Here is a 15,849-nt window from a genome sequence, read left to right as displayed (position 1 = left end):
GGTCCAGGGTTTCTTTCCGTAGCTTATGTAAATGTTGCATGTGGAGTTTGTACAAATAAATGTTTCTGGGGAATCTGTTTTCTGATTGCAGCCATTAATTATGGGTATTTATTGCAGGAAATTATTATGCCAAGTACTAGGAGTTAGCTACCTAGTGGAAATGCCATTCCCTGCTCCTGTAACAGCAGTCTTTGAATGGCTGTGATGGTGAGCAGTGGTGAAGAAAACAGTTGGAATTAGTTATGAGAAATGGAGTGTTTGTTGCCTCATTGGCATTGTATTTGTTTGTTTTACTGCAAAGAATGTAGTTTGTTCTCCTATTCCTTTTAGTGTCTGGGATCTTCCTTGTTCTTTGAACTCCACTTCTCCAGCAAATAGTTGTTAAAAATGTTGGTTTATGCTGCTGTTTTCTAGATTTGTTGTGTTGTTTTGCCGAAGCATTTAAGACATTTTTCATCTTGCAAAAGGAAGCTTTTGTTGATTTAAACTTCCAGTGGTTGTAACTATTATATCTCCCTCTCACTGTAATACTGTCTCTCTGAATGCTTTCTTATTCTAGTCTTCCCCACCTGAAGGGACTTTTCTATGAGCTGATATTCCTTCTGTCCAACAAAAAGGTTGAGAAAGTAAATTCTTCAAAAATTGTTACATGCATTAAGTGTATACATTAAGTGCCCTAATTTTTTTACTGTTTACTTTTAGCTGATTACCATGTTAGAATTACTAGGAAAGTGGAGAGTACTGTTTTGACTTTGTCTCCATGTTTGTCCAATACACTGAACACTCTAAAAAGCCTGAAAATTAGAAATAACTCAGGCAAAGACCAGAACTTCTGACTTTGGAGGAATAATGAAGTTGCTAAGTCAGTTGTATTCTCGTGTTCATAACTCTTCAGTTCTGAGCTGAGTGTGGACTCCTCCAGTATGATTTGAAGGATTGATCATGACTTTTCAGACTCTTCTGTGGTCCTAGTGACTAGTATGTTGTCTGAAGAATTTTAATTCCATCAGAGAGATAGAAAGCAGAGGGCACCTGCATTCTCCTGCTTTCCTGTGCTGGTACTCCCAGGATTGTTATCCACAACATAAGCAGCATTCCCACAGGGCAGCTGCATCACCAGCGCCATGGTGAAAGTTGAGAACCTTGATCACTCGAACACCTTACTTCCTGGAATGTCTTGGTTCTGCGTGTTGTATGGGTGTTCCTTACATAGCGTGGTGCCCTCAGTGTAGGATCTGGGAGCCCTTGTTGGGTAAGAGCTTACATTCAGTGCTGTTTCCTAGTTCCTAGATGGCTTTCCGGTGGTGGAGTCATCTTAAGCCAGTTCCCAACAACCAGAGCTGCTTAGAAGTTCTGAAAATACCTTTCTGCTGACTACCAAGGAAATAATTTTGCTGACACTGAGGAGTATAATTTGTCTTTTTTTTAGGTATCTAAGCTTAGAGGCACGTGTTGCACTTGTTTTGATGGGGGCCAGTTGAACTTTTCTATTCCTGTTTCTGCTTGCGTGTTCTCATCTCTGTAATGCCCTTGTTCTTCATCTGCAGACCCTGTGATTAACCAGACTGGGAAATTGGCCCTTTCCTTCCTTTCTCTTGTAGTTTAGTTTGATTTGGTGTAATTTTGACATGAAACCATTCAAATTTCTTGCTCAGTTGTTATGATGGGGATTGTTGTGGCAGGAAAAAAAGCAAGTAATTAGACTGCTGGTGTGATTGAAAATGGTTCATGCAAATTATGTCTGAAATCACCTCTCTTGGTTGAACCTCTTTGCCTCCAGGCTTGCTCTCCAAGGGCTACTATGGCATTGTTGCGTGAGAGTGCAGACTTCTGTTGACAGCTGCAGAGATCTTAGTTGAAGTTCTGTTTACATTTCTGTCTGGCCTTTTTGTTCATGAAGAACTAACATTATGGTAAAAATTGTATTAATTTTTTTTTTAAATCCTTAAAGAAGGAATAAGGATGAGAAAGAAGGATGGAATATGCTGTCAACGGTGTTTGTTTTACCTTGGCCTGCTGTATGGAAAGTATTTGTTATTATCTAGATACTTTTACAGCTTAATTTACTCTCTGGCAGAGAAAAATTGTTGTGTGTGCTTGATAGCTGTAGTCTGAAAACTTGAATGTGTTTTAGTGACGTTTTCTGAGTCTTCCATTTGCAATAGACTGTTCATAAGGTCAGCTCCTGTCTGTGTCTTTTTACAGCTGGTCACACTGTCAGTATGACTGATGTCCCTGGAGGAAGGAAAGTTGAGTCAAATGTCGCTTGCACAAGTTGCCTTTTGAAACTGATTGAAAATAGAGGACAACCCACTGTTAGATTACAGAATGGGAAGTCTGTAAAGGCTAACTAATTCTGAGCAATGAGGAGAATGTTGGTGGATTTGAAAGTATTATAACAAAATTTGCATGAAAGCAAATTCCGAATTGAGAATACCCTTAGAACTACTTCAGTTCCATGTCCTGTTATGTTTCAGTAGTGTGGAATGCTAAGTAACTTAATCATCTACAGTATCATGTAGTACTGTGATTTTTGTTTCCTGTTAAAAGATTGTTGAAAACTTAATTTCTCCTGCTGAGGTTAGAAGGAGTTGGAGATTGTGGAATGCTTTGAGAATACAATAATGATGCAAAAAGTGTTATTTCTGAATACTTGTATTTGGAGGCTTAAGTTAACAGCTGGTTCTCCTTATTTAACCTGAAAATGCTGTTCTGGCAGTTTGCAATTTTATTTTTTAGAGAAGGATTGTTTTCAGAGTTGGATATGAAATACTTCTGTTTTGCAAAATACTTATCTGGTTAATTCCACATTAGACTCTAGTTCATTTTGAACACCTAAATTTCCACTGATAAAACTAAATAAAAGCTTATATTCTTATATAATTTATATTCTGTGTTATCTTCCATAGAAGAAACTGGAATATAGTTCTCTTTCATTCACAAACTTCAGAATTCTTCAATGAGTTTCATGGCTGGCAACTGACCAAATGTTTGAGAATATAGGTTATTTTTTCTTAAACTTGATGTTAAGTAGATAAAAATTACTAGTTAAAATCAAATACTAAGTCTTACCGATAATTAATAATTTTGTTATTGCTGAAATCTGATATACAATCTAGGATGTAACACTGTTGATTTTAATCACTGTCTTGACTGTGAAAGCATACTGGAAGCAAACACTGTATTTTTCTGTTCTTCATAACCTTACAGTGTATTTCCACAGGTCTTCAAAGTTGGTAAACTAAGTGAGGTAACCTTAGATATTTTAAAGCAATGTAAATATGTAACATAAGTGACTGAATAATTTGGAAATGGTAAAAAGCAGAAGATTAGATTGTCACTTGCTCACAAAGAAAATGTTGCTTGGAGAATTACTGCATTCTGCATGTTTGTTTTTTTAGTGTCACTTATATTGAAAAATTATTTATCTATAAAGGTTATTTGATGTGTTTGTTGTTTTCAGGTTTAAGAACTTCAGTATCCTGTGTTTTGTCAAGAGTCAGTCCATAGTAACACATTATTTCATGATAAGTAAATGTTGGGACTTCAAGTTAACTTTAAAAAAAATATTATTGAAAATAACCATATAGCCCCTCTCAAAGAAAGGAATTAGGTGGTTCCAGTAGCTAATTAACACTAGAGAGAGGAGTTAGGGCTACTGTGTTTTATGTACTGTCTCAAGTATTCAAGAGTTTCTAGGCAACTGAATTACGAAATTAAGACAAAGTAAGCCCATGCTGATCAGATGACTGCTCTACTGTGTCATAAATTCTTCCAAAGATAAAACAATCAGAGTTGGCTGAGAGGAAAAAAAGACTGACCCTGAGGTGAAAATTGTTCTCCTGGTAGTAGATATATTCTTTCACTGTAACTGTGCTGTTCCTGCAGAATATTCAGTGTGAGAGGAGTGCAAAGTTTAGAGGTACAGATAGATGCTGAATGATTTCAGTAGAGAATTATTGTTAATTTAGTTTACTTTTAAATTACATTCATTTTGCCTCACAAAGTGCAATACTTCCTGTGCTAATACACTTGTTTTACATAATAGGAAATTAACTAGGCAAACATACTTCAAGCTAAAAGAAAAAATACTCTGTGTGTCACACAAAAATATGGTAATCTGCAACTCAAGAAAGGATCCTGAAGATTTTTGTCTTTTCCCAAAGCCATCTGATGGTTGTTTATAAAAATGAATAAGCTTTATATATAGTAACTAGGTAGCAGGACAGAACAGTAGGATCTTTCTCAAATTCAGAACAGCAGGTGTGAAGGACTGGAAGGAAAGCATAAGGAAACAAACTCACAGTCAGGATGCTAGCCAGAAGTTTCAGGACAAGGAAAGCTTGTTGACTGTTGGTATTTTTGCAGGCTTTGTGACAAAGCTTTTTTGGAGGGAGTGAAGTGTAGTGAGGTACTGCTAACAATGTTTTTACGAAGTTTTCTTTCTCCTAAAGAACAGCAAAGGAGAGGAGTACAGTAAAGTAGGCTTTTTTTTTTTTTTTTTCATTTATTCATCTCTCCTTAACTCACACTGAAGATACTGGATGAAAACAGATGAGCTAAGTGTGACCAGAAGGAGTGGGAACTCAGCTGCAAAAAGCCTTGAACAGCAAATCTTTAGCATGATGGAAAAGAGCAACATAATGCTGTGACTCCTAAGGAGTAGCTTGGAAAAATGGAAGCATTTTTTCATCCAAGCTTTGCTTCCAGATTTTATCTTAGCATGCATTTAATACTCTGAATCTACTAAAATCACTTTTAAAACAAAAACCCAAACACCAGAGAACACCTGGATGTTTTTATTCTGCTTAGCTTTTAAATGTGTTGATATCTTGCTGTTAAAATAGCACTGGTGACTTCATGTCCCAGACCTGTTGCAAAGTAAGTGATAAAAGTCTGTAGCTGTAAGGAAGGTAGACCTTGTGTTGTTCATGTCGTAAGGACGTGCATTGTTGTGTAGCAGTTTCAGGTTTTGTGTACTAACCCTCCTTAACTGAGGACTGTTGCTGAAGTGATTGTCCTCTACTCTGTCTCACCTCTCTACTTTGTGTTGGACATAGTGGCTATTTGGTCACAGAGTAACACTGGGGAGTAGCATGAAGAAAAGCAATAAAATGAGAAAGGAAGGGTTTATTTTGCTAACATATGAATTGACAAGGGTTCCAGAAGATTAGCAGTGCTGCTCCTGATCGTAACCTGTGGTTTCTCGGGGTTAGCTGTCATGCCCGTTGTGGTAACGATGTTCTCTTTTATGATACAGAATTAGGTGACATTGTTTAGGGCATGTCATCAAATTAACCCTAAATGGAAGCTGCCAAGAGGAAAGGATGTTGTTCAGAAAGTAATTGTAAAATACTTCCTGTCTTATGTTTGTTCTCGTATTTCTACTAGTTGTCATAGTAGAGGAACAGAAATGACACTGAAATGTGAAGTAAGCATGACTAATGTCCTGAGGCTGGCTCTAAATTAGGAGGAAGATGAAAGATATTAGCAAGAGATCAAAGTTAAAAATGCTTATCAGTTTGTGAACATGTATAGTAGTCATTAAGATTAGTCTCTAGTGCCTGGGAAGGAAAGAAGCCCAAAACAAGTGACTGTCATGAACTCTGTAGCCAAGTTGAACTCTTTTATAGTTAGATATCTGTAGAGAGATGCCCTGTGGAAAGACTGACTTCTCAGTCTGCATAGATGTTATTAGTGAATTTGGATTAATATGTTTCTGTGTGCATTGGAAGCATTTCTTCTCCTCCACACCCCCTTATCAGATGGTGTGAAAAGAGGTCATAACAGGCATACTAGTAGATCTAGTAGTCATAACAGGCATACTGAAAAAAATGAGGAAATTCAGGCTGTTAAGCCAGTTAAAACAAAAGAGCACATAGTCCATCTGTAGCCTTGTCACCTTTTTCTACTAGGTGGCACTGCTTCCTATTATTACAAGTTGGGGGAAAAAAACCTTGTAAGACTTTACTGAACTGAGATGGAAGTTAAAATTGGACTTTCAAATATCAGCTTCTTAATCACCTGAATTTAACAAGGAAACAGTGACAAAAAGGAGTAACTTTATGAATGACATAACTAGACAAAAAAAGAAATGGAGGCTTGATCCCCCTGCACCTTTTCATTATTGTCCTAAACACTGGGCTGCAAGAGACCTTATCTTCCAGGTGAGAAGCTGTAGGTGGTTGTTAAACTGGTGCATTAAGAGAGTGTGTGTGTGTGTGTGTGTGTGTGTGTGTCACTAGTATCCTTTGTAACTGAATGAAAGAAATATTAACTAAATCTAAATATTTACTGTGTTGGGCTCAGACAGTAGTGCTTTGGAAGAAATAGCTGTTAATGCCTGGGATCTGCTTGTTCGGCTTGTTTTCAAGAGTTACTGATTTTAGTTTTTTAAAGAGTTTGAGTGAACAGTGGATACTATTTGTTCACTTCATGGTGCTTTGTGTGTACAGAAGTGCTGACAGTGGCAGCAAGAAACAAGGTGTGGTTTGGTGAAACAAACCAACACTTGAAATAACTTTTATAAATTTATCACAGTTAAAAAGAGAAGTAGGAGCATTCCAGTGCTTCTAGTTCCTACTTAGTCTAAATGTTCCATTAAATCAGAACTTCGTCAAAGTTTTAAGTGCTTACAGTTCCCAGATTCCTTCTACTGGAGTAAGCGATCAATATAAACATTGGGACTGTTGTGGACCAAGTTCTTCCCCTTTCTTTCCACTCTTCAGCATGCTTCTCTGACAGTGTTTTCATACCCTGTCCTCAGCTTTTGTTTACCTCTGTTTCTGCCCTTTAATCCAGCCTACCTCTGCCTCACATAAAGATAATGTGCTCCTTACTCCTCTGTTACCTGATCTTTTACAGGCTTACGTGCATATTTTATTTTTTTTTAAAGAGGAGATATTAGCTCAAATAGGAAGACAGAAATGAATTTCTACAGAGAGGACAACACAATATTCTAGCATCTACCCAAAAAGAGTTTTTGTAAAAGGCAGTTGTCCCTCTATAGCTGCCTAATCTCATACTCAGTCTTTGTTCATCACATTTGCATTTATTTCTGAAAAACCTTTTGCACCCTTTGGCTTGCTTTCTATATTTTTAACAGGTAATCTGTTCATGTTTGTGTCTAGAAAATTCTAGAGTGACTTCTATGAAGTACTTCTCTGATGACTGCATTGCTTACTTCTTGCTGTTACGTATTATGAAACATGTATTTTCTAGATATGTTGATGACAAACACTGTCAGTTTAGTATAACTGGTATATATGATGTTCTGACATGGCTACAAGAGTACCTGGGAAAACATAATTAAATTGCAGTTTGGGATATGTATTTAGATATATTTTAGAAGTAATCCAGGTTTTGTGTTTGTTAATTTGCAAACTTTTTGATTGCTAAGGTTCTGACTGGAAAATATATGTGTGTATGTGTTTATTTAGGCTTTGCTCACTGCAGTAACATCTCAACACATAGAAATACACGAAGGAACAGTGCTACAGGCTGTACGAACATGTTACAATATCTACCTAGCAAGCAAAAATCTTATAAATCAAACCACAGCCAAGGCCACTCTGACACAAATGCTGAATGTCATTTTTGCACGTATGGAAAATCAAGCAGTGAGTATCTCAGTATCTTTATTTAGAAACTAACTCTTGAAAGCAAACCAGCTTGAGAGGTTTGTTTGGTCATCATTATTAAAATTTCTGGCTCTTCTAACTTAGGTACTTTGGAGAAAAAAATAATCTGGTGTCTTGTGTTTTTCTTCTTGCATTTTGCATTCTGAAATAATTGTCAAATGTGTTTTTTGGGGGTGGTGTTTAGGTTTTAAACTTCTCATAGTGGTTCTCTATATTTAATGGATGTATTCAATTGCAGCCCTACCCAAAAAAACAGAAAAGTCTCTTCAGTCATGTAATCATATACTTTTTTTAACATTTACTTCTGTCACTGAAAATGCTATGGTGAATTTTCAGCAAGGACTTCAGCATGTGCCCTGTGCCTTCTACTGCTGATAGTAAAGATGTAGAAGACAAAATAAGTGTCCTGAGTTCTATTTTAAAAGAAATAAAAAAACACCCAAAATCCACATAAGCAAAAATGCAGATGTCCAGATTTGAGAACAGGTTGAATTCCTAGCTACTCCTAGAAGTAATTCTGCTGTAATATTGCAAACTCTTAAGTTTGTAGTACTTTCGTACTTTCCCTCCAGAAGCAACTGCATATTGGTACATGGTGCCATCACAGTTGAAGCAGTATGAGAGATCATATTTATGGTAAGTGTCAAGAGCCATGCAGCACCTGAAAGCTTTGGGAAATCAGTGCAGTTACTGCCCTTCTAAGCCACTTAATTAGAAGAGAATTATTATTATTATTGTTATTGTTATTATTCTACGTTGGAAATCTTGATTTTTACCAGACTAAAGTCTAGTCTTGATTAGCAGTCCTACTTGTTTTGCACACTCAGTGCAGTTATTTCAGCATATCTGACTGATGCTAAAAGGAATTGTTTGAGCTGTAGTTTGAGTTGTATCTTCTTGGGACACTGTGGCACCCCAAAAGATGCAGCATAGAAAGCTTTAAGTGGAAAAGAGTAAAGGGCTGAGATCACAGTAGCCAAAATAACAGGATAAAAAGTTACAAAAGTTCTGATAAATGCTAGACTCTGCAGGGATAGGAAGCCAGTTCTTAGAGCATCATCTCAAAGGACATCCTGCTTCGGTTTGGCTCTAATGCATGTTGTCTTGATGCATTAGACAAGTGACAGAAATTCTTCCCTTTCTCAAGGATTTCAGATCAAGGGACCACAAAAAAAATCTGCATGTTTTTCCATGCAGTCCTTGTTTACTGTCACATCTGCTCTCTGAAATTCCTTATAGGGCAGGCAGACAACTTTTGGTCTTATAGCATATGTAGTATAGTCATCCCTCTTCCACAGTGAAGGTATAGTTAAGTGCAATGTGCATAGTTGGGAAGCAGCCCCCCTTGCAATGGATTATCCTGTGATATAAAAATTATTTATAATTAAAGATGCATTTTCTTAAACTGTTACATCTTTTAGGAAGGTACTGTGTAAGCAGAGACAATAGAGATGTCATGTTTATAAAACAGTGTATACAACTTATTATTATATTTTGATAGAGAAGTTTTTGTGTGTTTGCAATGCTTTTTTAGCTTCAAGAAGCCAAACAGATGGAAAAGGAAAGACACAGACAGCAACACCATCTACAGCAGTCTCCATTAAGCCATCATGAACCTGAATCACCTCAGCTGAGACATATTCCAGCACAGACTGATCAGCTGTCCAAAGAACATGAGAGGGAACTTGACCACAGCACAAATGATATGGACAAAAACCTTCAAGAAGATATTGAGGCAGAAAATGGATCTGACATTTCTAGTGCTGAAAATGAACAGACAGAAGCTGACCAAGCCACAGCAGCAGAAAGTAATCAGTGTGTATTTTTGTTTCTTGGAGGGAGGGAAATGTCTGTAAAGAGAAAGGCTTAAGGATGATCTTTTTTTCCTTCTCCGAAATCTGAAGTCAGGCATATGTTTTCAAGTAGTTGACTAACACAAAATATTTGTTACCCTTGTTACTGCTGTTAAACTTCATCATGAGTATTCTTTAGTCCTGCACTCTGTTGTAGTCACTGTAGCAAAGACTCCTTTTTGTATCTTTGTCATATTGTGAAAGTTTTTGAGAATAACGCCTTAGAACCATCGACTTCTCAGTGTTTAATGTACGTGAAGATACAAAATTGATGTCTTTTGTTGGCGTAGGCCTGTAGATTAATTACCATTTACAGGTTGAACCCAGAATTCTTACATTCTGCAAATATCTGGTTTTGAAGTGACCAAACATGCTTTTTTAAATGTATACTCTCCTATTAATAGATTTGTAATTGCATTTTTAAATACTAAATGCAAGCTAAATACTTTCTTAATTTCTGAGTTTATCATTAATGTTTTTTTGTGTTTGTTGTTCTTTATAAAGATCTTTCTAAAGCTGATGGAGGAGCATATGATGGTGAAAGCAATGAGTGTGAAGAGAAGGCACAAGAAATTGTAGAAAGTATTGTGCAGGAAATGGTGAACATAGTAGTTGGAGGTATTATATTAATGTCTGTCTAGTCAATAGCAGTCTGAATCCTGACCTTTAAGAATTACTTTTAACACTTTAAAATATTTAACTGAAATATGTAATTATTTAAAAATTACTTACATGCAGAAGAAGACAGGTTCAGTTGTCTGACCTTAGCTGTGCATTATTTAACAGTAAAATGGAGAAGATTTCATACATTGATTTACACTTTTTATATTGGACACCAATGTTCTTTTAAAATGCAAAAAAGGTTGGGTTGTTTTTTTTTCTGTTCTACATAAACGCTCTTCAGAAATGGGCCCCCCTCTGTAGTAACAGTGTTATCACTGCATTTTTTAATTTGTTGGAAATTGATTATCAAACTAGTGAGTGATTTCCTGTCCCAGTACTTCTTGGAAACCTGGTAGAGGGGTGACCCCAACAATGTAAAGTTATAAGTTAATTTTTTTATTGTAGTTTTTATTAGTGGGAATTAAGAGTGTTTGCAATTTTTATAGTTCTGTAATGCCATGTAAATTCTGCCTTAAGCTCCTCCTTGTGATAATTTTCTTATGATTGTTTTAGTATTTTAGATTTTAGTTTTAAAAGCTTTTTTTAATTTTGAGTCTCGTGTAACATTTGTTAATAATTTTTCCATCTTTTCTGATAGATGTCGAAGGCACTGCTGAAAGTGCAGGTGGTGATGGCACAATGGTAACATTAGAGGATGGCAGTGACAGTGAAAACATTCAGGCAAATGGAATTCCAGGGACTCCAATTTCTGTTGCTTATACACCATCTTTACCTGATGACAGACTGTCTGTCTCTTCCAACGATACTCAGGTACAGATAGTTATAAATTAGAAAATACTGAAAAAAGTAGTATGTTTTTAAATATTGCCCAATGCTTGTGCAGACTGTTTAATATAATTCCATAAAATAAGTTGCTGAGACGAATTTCAAGTATGAAGTCATGTTCTAAGCATTATTCTTCCTTAATGCACTCTTTAAATGAAATTTTTCTAAGTAAATTCTGCATTTGATGTCTCTCTTATCCTACCATATTTTTAGCTGCCCCATGGACTACACTGTTCCAAGATTAGAGAATTCAGTTTCTTGTTTTGTGAACTGCTCCTGAGAAATAATAAAACTAGTATTCAAGATACATAGTGAAGAATATCACCAATTATAGACATACCTGTGTAATTTTAGTGTGCTCTTTTCAAATGATAAATAATTTCAAGCCTATAGCATGACCTTACTGCAGTGATTTTAAGTAAATAGTTTCATATGTGAGAGGATTTGATTTTCATTAATAAAATAGATGTGAATATATACACTCCTTCTGTATCAGATTTGGACATGTATACACTATCAACTGACCGAGTGTTTCTGCTGTCAGAGTGTACTGAGTAATTAGGTTTGGGAATAATAAATTTTAAGCTTAAAAAATTACAGTCACAAAGGTCATATAAAGAGAAGATTAAATATGTTGCTTCTATATGGAACAATAATACAAAATTGCAAGAACTTACGAGTATTTATTATACTGTAGAGATTTTATCAAATGTGTCTGCTGAGAGGATATATAACTACTCACACTCTATTAAAATGTCAAGTGTTTGGGTCCAGTTTTCTACTGAAAATGTCTGAAGGCAGTTCACTGCAAATTACCCTACTTAAACTTGACCTACCTAATTTTGTGACAATATTTAATTAATTCTGACTTTTTACTGAAATGGCAGTTTTTATTAGTAAGTGCATTTGTTTTAACTGGACTGAAGTATATTTTGTTTTGTTTTAGTCTTGAGACCATAAACCTAAAGTGAATTGGTTATATTTGTATAATATATTAACTTCTTGTTGCTAGGAGGTGGGGATTTCCCTACACACCCTGCTAATGCAAAATGGAATACTGAAATATGTTAACTTCTTTAGGAATCTGGAAATTCTTCAGGACCTACCCCTGGTGCTAAGTTTTCCCACATTTTACAAAAGGATGCCTTCCTTGTATTCAGGTCACTGTGTAAGCTCTCCATGAAGCCCCTGTCAGATGGACCACCGGATCCAAAGTAAGTAGAATTTAAGAGTTTTCATAATCATCTTTACTGTCTGAAAATAAAAATAAATTATTTAAATATTTTTGTGAGTTCTCGATTACTGAGGAAGTAATGGTATGGTAAAAAGAACCTAGAAACTTCGAAAAGATACTTTTATGTTTTAGTGCATCTTTTATATACTTGTTTAGAAGTTTATTAACAACACCTATGCTTCCTGTAAGTACATCATGTTCTTCCCAGTTGCTCTTTATAATGCTTTTCAGAAGGGTTTGTATAGAAGATCTTCAGGTATTTCTGGTCTTGGCTCATGTTGCTCTGCTTTTATGTAATTTCTAGGTTCATAACCATTGCTGTTTGTGCCCCACAGTTTCTTTCATCTCTTACATACTGTGTGTCCAGCGCACATACCCAACTCTACTTCCTATTAATATAAACTCCTCACTTTGAGCAGATGCCACTTGTGATCAGTTCATGCTATACTGTTCCATTCTTTTGTTCAGGTTGGACACTTTCTTCAGCCCACTTAATCAAAACTCAAATGTTTTGAAAACAAGGTCTTTATTTGGCTGGGTTTGAAAGTCTTGAGCTCTGACTGAAGATACCAAGTTTTCATCTTGGCTTAGAGAATTTTTTGTTGTAAAGCAAAAAAATAAATTGTTCATAGATGGGTGCCAGTATTAAGTTTGAGTCTTGGCAAAAAAGTTTGCTTTCTGATCTTGGACAGAATTTGTATACATGGTTTTTTTGCACATTAGGAGCAATTGGTAATAATTTTCAAGAGGCCTACTTTTTTCTTACTGGGATCTTAAAACTGTAGTATTACTTCAGAGGGCAGTGAAAGGCCTGGAATTCTTCAAAATAAAATCAGCTTTACCTTTTCCAAGACCTTGTTCCACGGTCTAGCTTTTAAAGCAGGTAACTTTAAGACAGGTTAGTTTAATCAGTGATTTGTGTTGTGGATTTAATAAGCTGAAAAGATAGTAGAAAGAGTTTGAAGGTTTAGTCTGGAACCATTCTTAAGTTATCTAGCAATGCACTATGGAAAGTCAGGGTATTAGAGAATGAAGACTGAGGCATGAGGTTTTTCCTGACTATTTTTGAGAATTGTCTTCCAGGAAATTCCATGAAAATCCTGCGGTTTTAGTTCTCTGAGACTAAAGCTGCCCATTTATTAAAGGCTTTAATGGATTAACTCCCTCTGCAAGAGCAGCAATAGCTGTTGAGGCTCTTGGAGCTTGACGTTCATATTAGAACTGATAAAACTCTTCGTATAAAACAAATCAGAGGAAACAGCATTTCGGGCAACAGAAATTCACTGCAAATGCATTCGAAGATATCTCATATTTGGAGAAGTGCCTAGAATTTATCAGTGACTCTGAGGCATTGATGGGTTTTTGAACTATTACAAACATGCTGTAATTGGAAGGGAAGGCGTAGGGTGTCTACAGCATTTTAAAGAGTCTTATCTGCCCCTTTAAAAATAATATTTCCAGTGAAATTTGTTATGAAGTCTGTAATGAAATATTTTCAAATTTTAGGTAACTGGACATAGAACTTTAGCTTAAAATCACAAGGGTGGGAGTTGAGATCAACATTTATGCTTCCTGGGAACCTCGTTAATGTCTTTGTTTCCTTTTTCCCTGGAATAAAATAAGATGGGGGTGAAATATCTTGAAGGTTTGCTTGCTATTTTTTTTTTCCTGAAACTTATTTTAAATTAAGTGGGCTTTACACATCATACAGGATTGACAAGCCCAGCATGTTAAGATTTCTGTTAGGAGCTGACACTTGCTGCAAATAGGCAATATTTAATATTTTATTTGTGACTGAAGTTTGCTGTCTGTCTACACACTTGATACCCTGTGATGCAAAATCAAACCTTTTGCATCAAGAGAGATTGTTATGCCAGGTTTCAGCGGCTGTGCAGTGCCAGAGCCAAGCATGTTCTTGAAAAACTCCTATAGAGAGCAGTTTTGGGGCATTGACTTTGACCTGCAATCCATTAGGAAGAATGAGAGGGACGAATTCTTCACTCAGTTTGACTGGCTATGTTTTCTGCTCAAAAGTGTCTTCAGAAAAAAGTCTACAGTTGGAATTACAATTTATGAGTTTTAAATGTTTGCAGATTGATTTCCCCATCCCACTTGGTTTGACAGAAATAATTGAGTTTATTTGTAGCATACTTGTTATTAATTTGCATTTTTGCTTTTAGCTAGGCTGAAATTACTTTTTTTTTTTCAATTAAGGTTTTGTTTTTGCAGCATACAGCAAATATCCAACTGCTGTTTGTGTCACATGTTGACTTGAAGTACTCCTTACTGTGTCTGAGGTGTATTGGATGAAAAATTTCCTGTCATTGTTCCTCATATTTCATAACTGTGAGCAGTTGTTTAATGAAAACTGTGGACTGTCCTGTTGGGAAAGTCGATTATGTCTTTACCTGCCCTTCAGAAGAGCTGAACTCTTTTTTTGAGATGATCAGAAATGGGAAGAAGCATTGGGAGTCTGAGGAATGTTTTCACCCAGAATGTTTTTTATTGTGTTGTGTTTTCATAGATGCAGATTTCCTTTATGCTTTCTTTGTGTGTGTGTGGTTTGGGGTTTTTTTGACTGTTTTATTGTGTTTGGTTTTGTTTTGTTTTTAAGGCATAAATGGTAGCACTGTTCTGATATGAATTCTAGCTTATTTCAATCTGTAAGAAGCATGATGTTACTGTGGGGCACTTGAAAATGCTGCAGTTGCCTGACTTTATGACTGCCGTGCTTAAAATAGACGTGTTATGTATCTTAGCTGTTCTAGGAGTGGGATGGGGCCAGTGACTAATAAATATTGTATTCAAAAAAAGAGATTTCAGTGTTGGGAGGAAGTAGGTCAGGCAGTACAGGTGTTGTCGTTATAGTCCTTCAACTCTCTTTCCGTGCTGGTGGAAATAGAGGAGGAGGAGGAATTTCCACATCTTGATAGTCAGAATTTGGTAGGTGGGCTGCATATTTTAGATGGGATCTTCCAAAGGTCCATTAAGAGGAAAGAATGCTCACTTCATCCTCTTATGCCTCCTTTTGCTGCTGTTCTGCAGTGCTGTGATGCAGAAGAGAGAGTAGTTCAATATTTATTTTTCCCTTTCTGGAAAATAACTTCCGTAAGAAGTTATTCTTGCCCACCTTGGTTGAAGAATGATCACTTCAGTAAAAAAGGTCAACATCTTTTAATGATCCTTTCTACAACAGGTTGTGTCAAATTTGAGTGAATTTCATTAACATACAGCTGGCAAAATCATTGTGTGTATTGACTTTTCAAGAGAATGTTTTATTTTTTATGACTTAGGCCGAGCTGACATGCTCTGTTTTGTTCTAGATCTCATGAACTGCGATCAAAGATTCTTTCATTGCAGTTGCTTCTCTCCATTCTGCAAAACGCAGGACCAGTCTTCAGGACAAATGAGATGTTTATTAATGCTATAAAGCAGTACCTTTGTGTTGCACTTTCAAAAAATGGAGTCTCATCAGTTCCAGAAGTTTTTGAACTTTCACTTTCCATATTTCTTACCCTCCTCTCAAACTTTAAGACTCATCTAAAGATGCAGATCGAGGTACGTTACATTAATTTCTAATTAAAGAGTGGAGGATGTTCAGTGAACATTTGTTTGTTTGCTTGTAGCTCAGTCTCACTTAGATAAATTTGACTCACTGCTTTTGTGTAAGACT

General features: G+C 36.1%; 1 protein-coding gene across 3 annotated transcripts in view; it reads left to right on the top strand.

The window, feature by feature from the left end:
- ARFGEF1 (ADP ribosylation factor guanine nucleotide exchange factor 1) overlaps positions 1 to 15,849 on the top strand; it is an 89,844-nt gene that overhangs the window by 32,511 nt on the left and 41,484 nt on the right. For 2 of the 3 annotated variants that reach the window (XM_027638788.1, XM_027638786.1), the window contains 6 exons: positions 7,440 to 7,619; positions 9,175 to 9,448; positions 9,998 to 10,111; positions 10,755 to 10,927; positions 12,023 to 12,156; positions 15,500 to 15,734. In XM_027638788.1, the coding sequence (XP_027494589.1) occupies positions 7,440 to 7,619; positions 9,175 to 9,448; positions 9,998 to 10,111; positions 10,755 to 10,927; positions 12,023 to 12,156; positions 15,500 to 15,734 (1,110 nt within the window). The remainder of the gene's footprint in view (positions 1 to 7,439; positions 7,620 to 9,174; positions 9,449 to 9,997; positions 10,112 to 10,754; positions 10,928 to 12,022; positions 12,157 to 15,499; positions 15,735 to 15,849) is intronic. The other variant, XM_027638787.1, reaches the window with a different exon arrangement.

The sequence above is a fragment of the Corapipo altera genome, unplaced genomic scaffold (assembly GCF_003945725.1).
Source record: "Corapipo altera isolate COAL_440 unplaced genomic scaffold, ASM394572v1 49, whole genome shotgun sequence".
Lineage (NCBI taxonomy): Eukaryota > Metazoa > Chordata > Aves > Passeriformes > Pipridae > Corapipo > Corapipo altera.
This window is presented reverse-complemented; position numbering and strand designations above follow the sequence as displayed.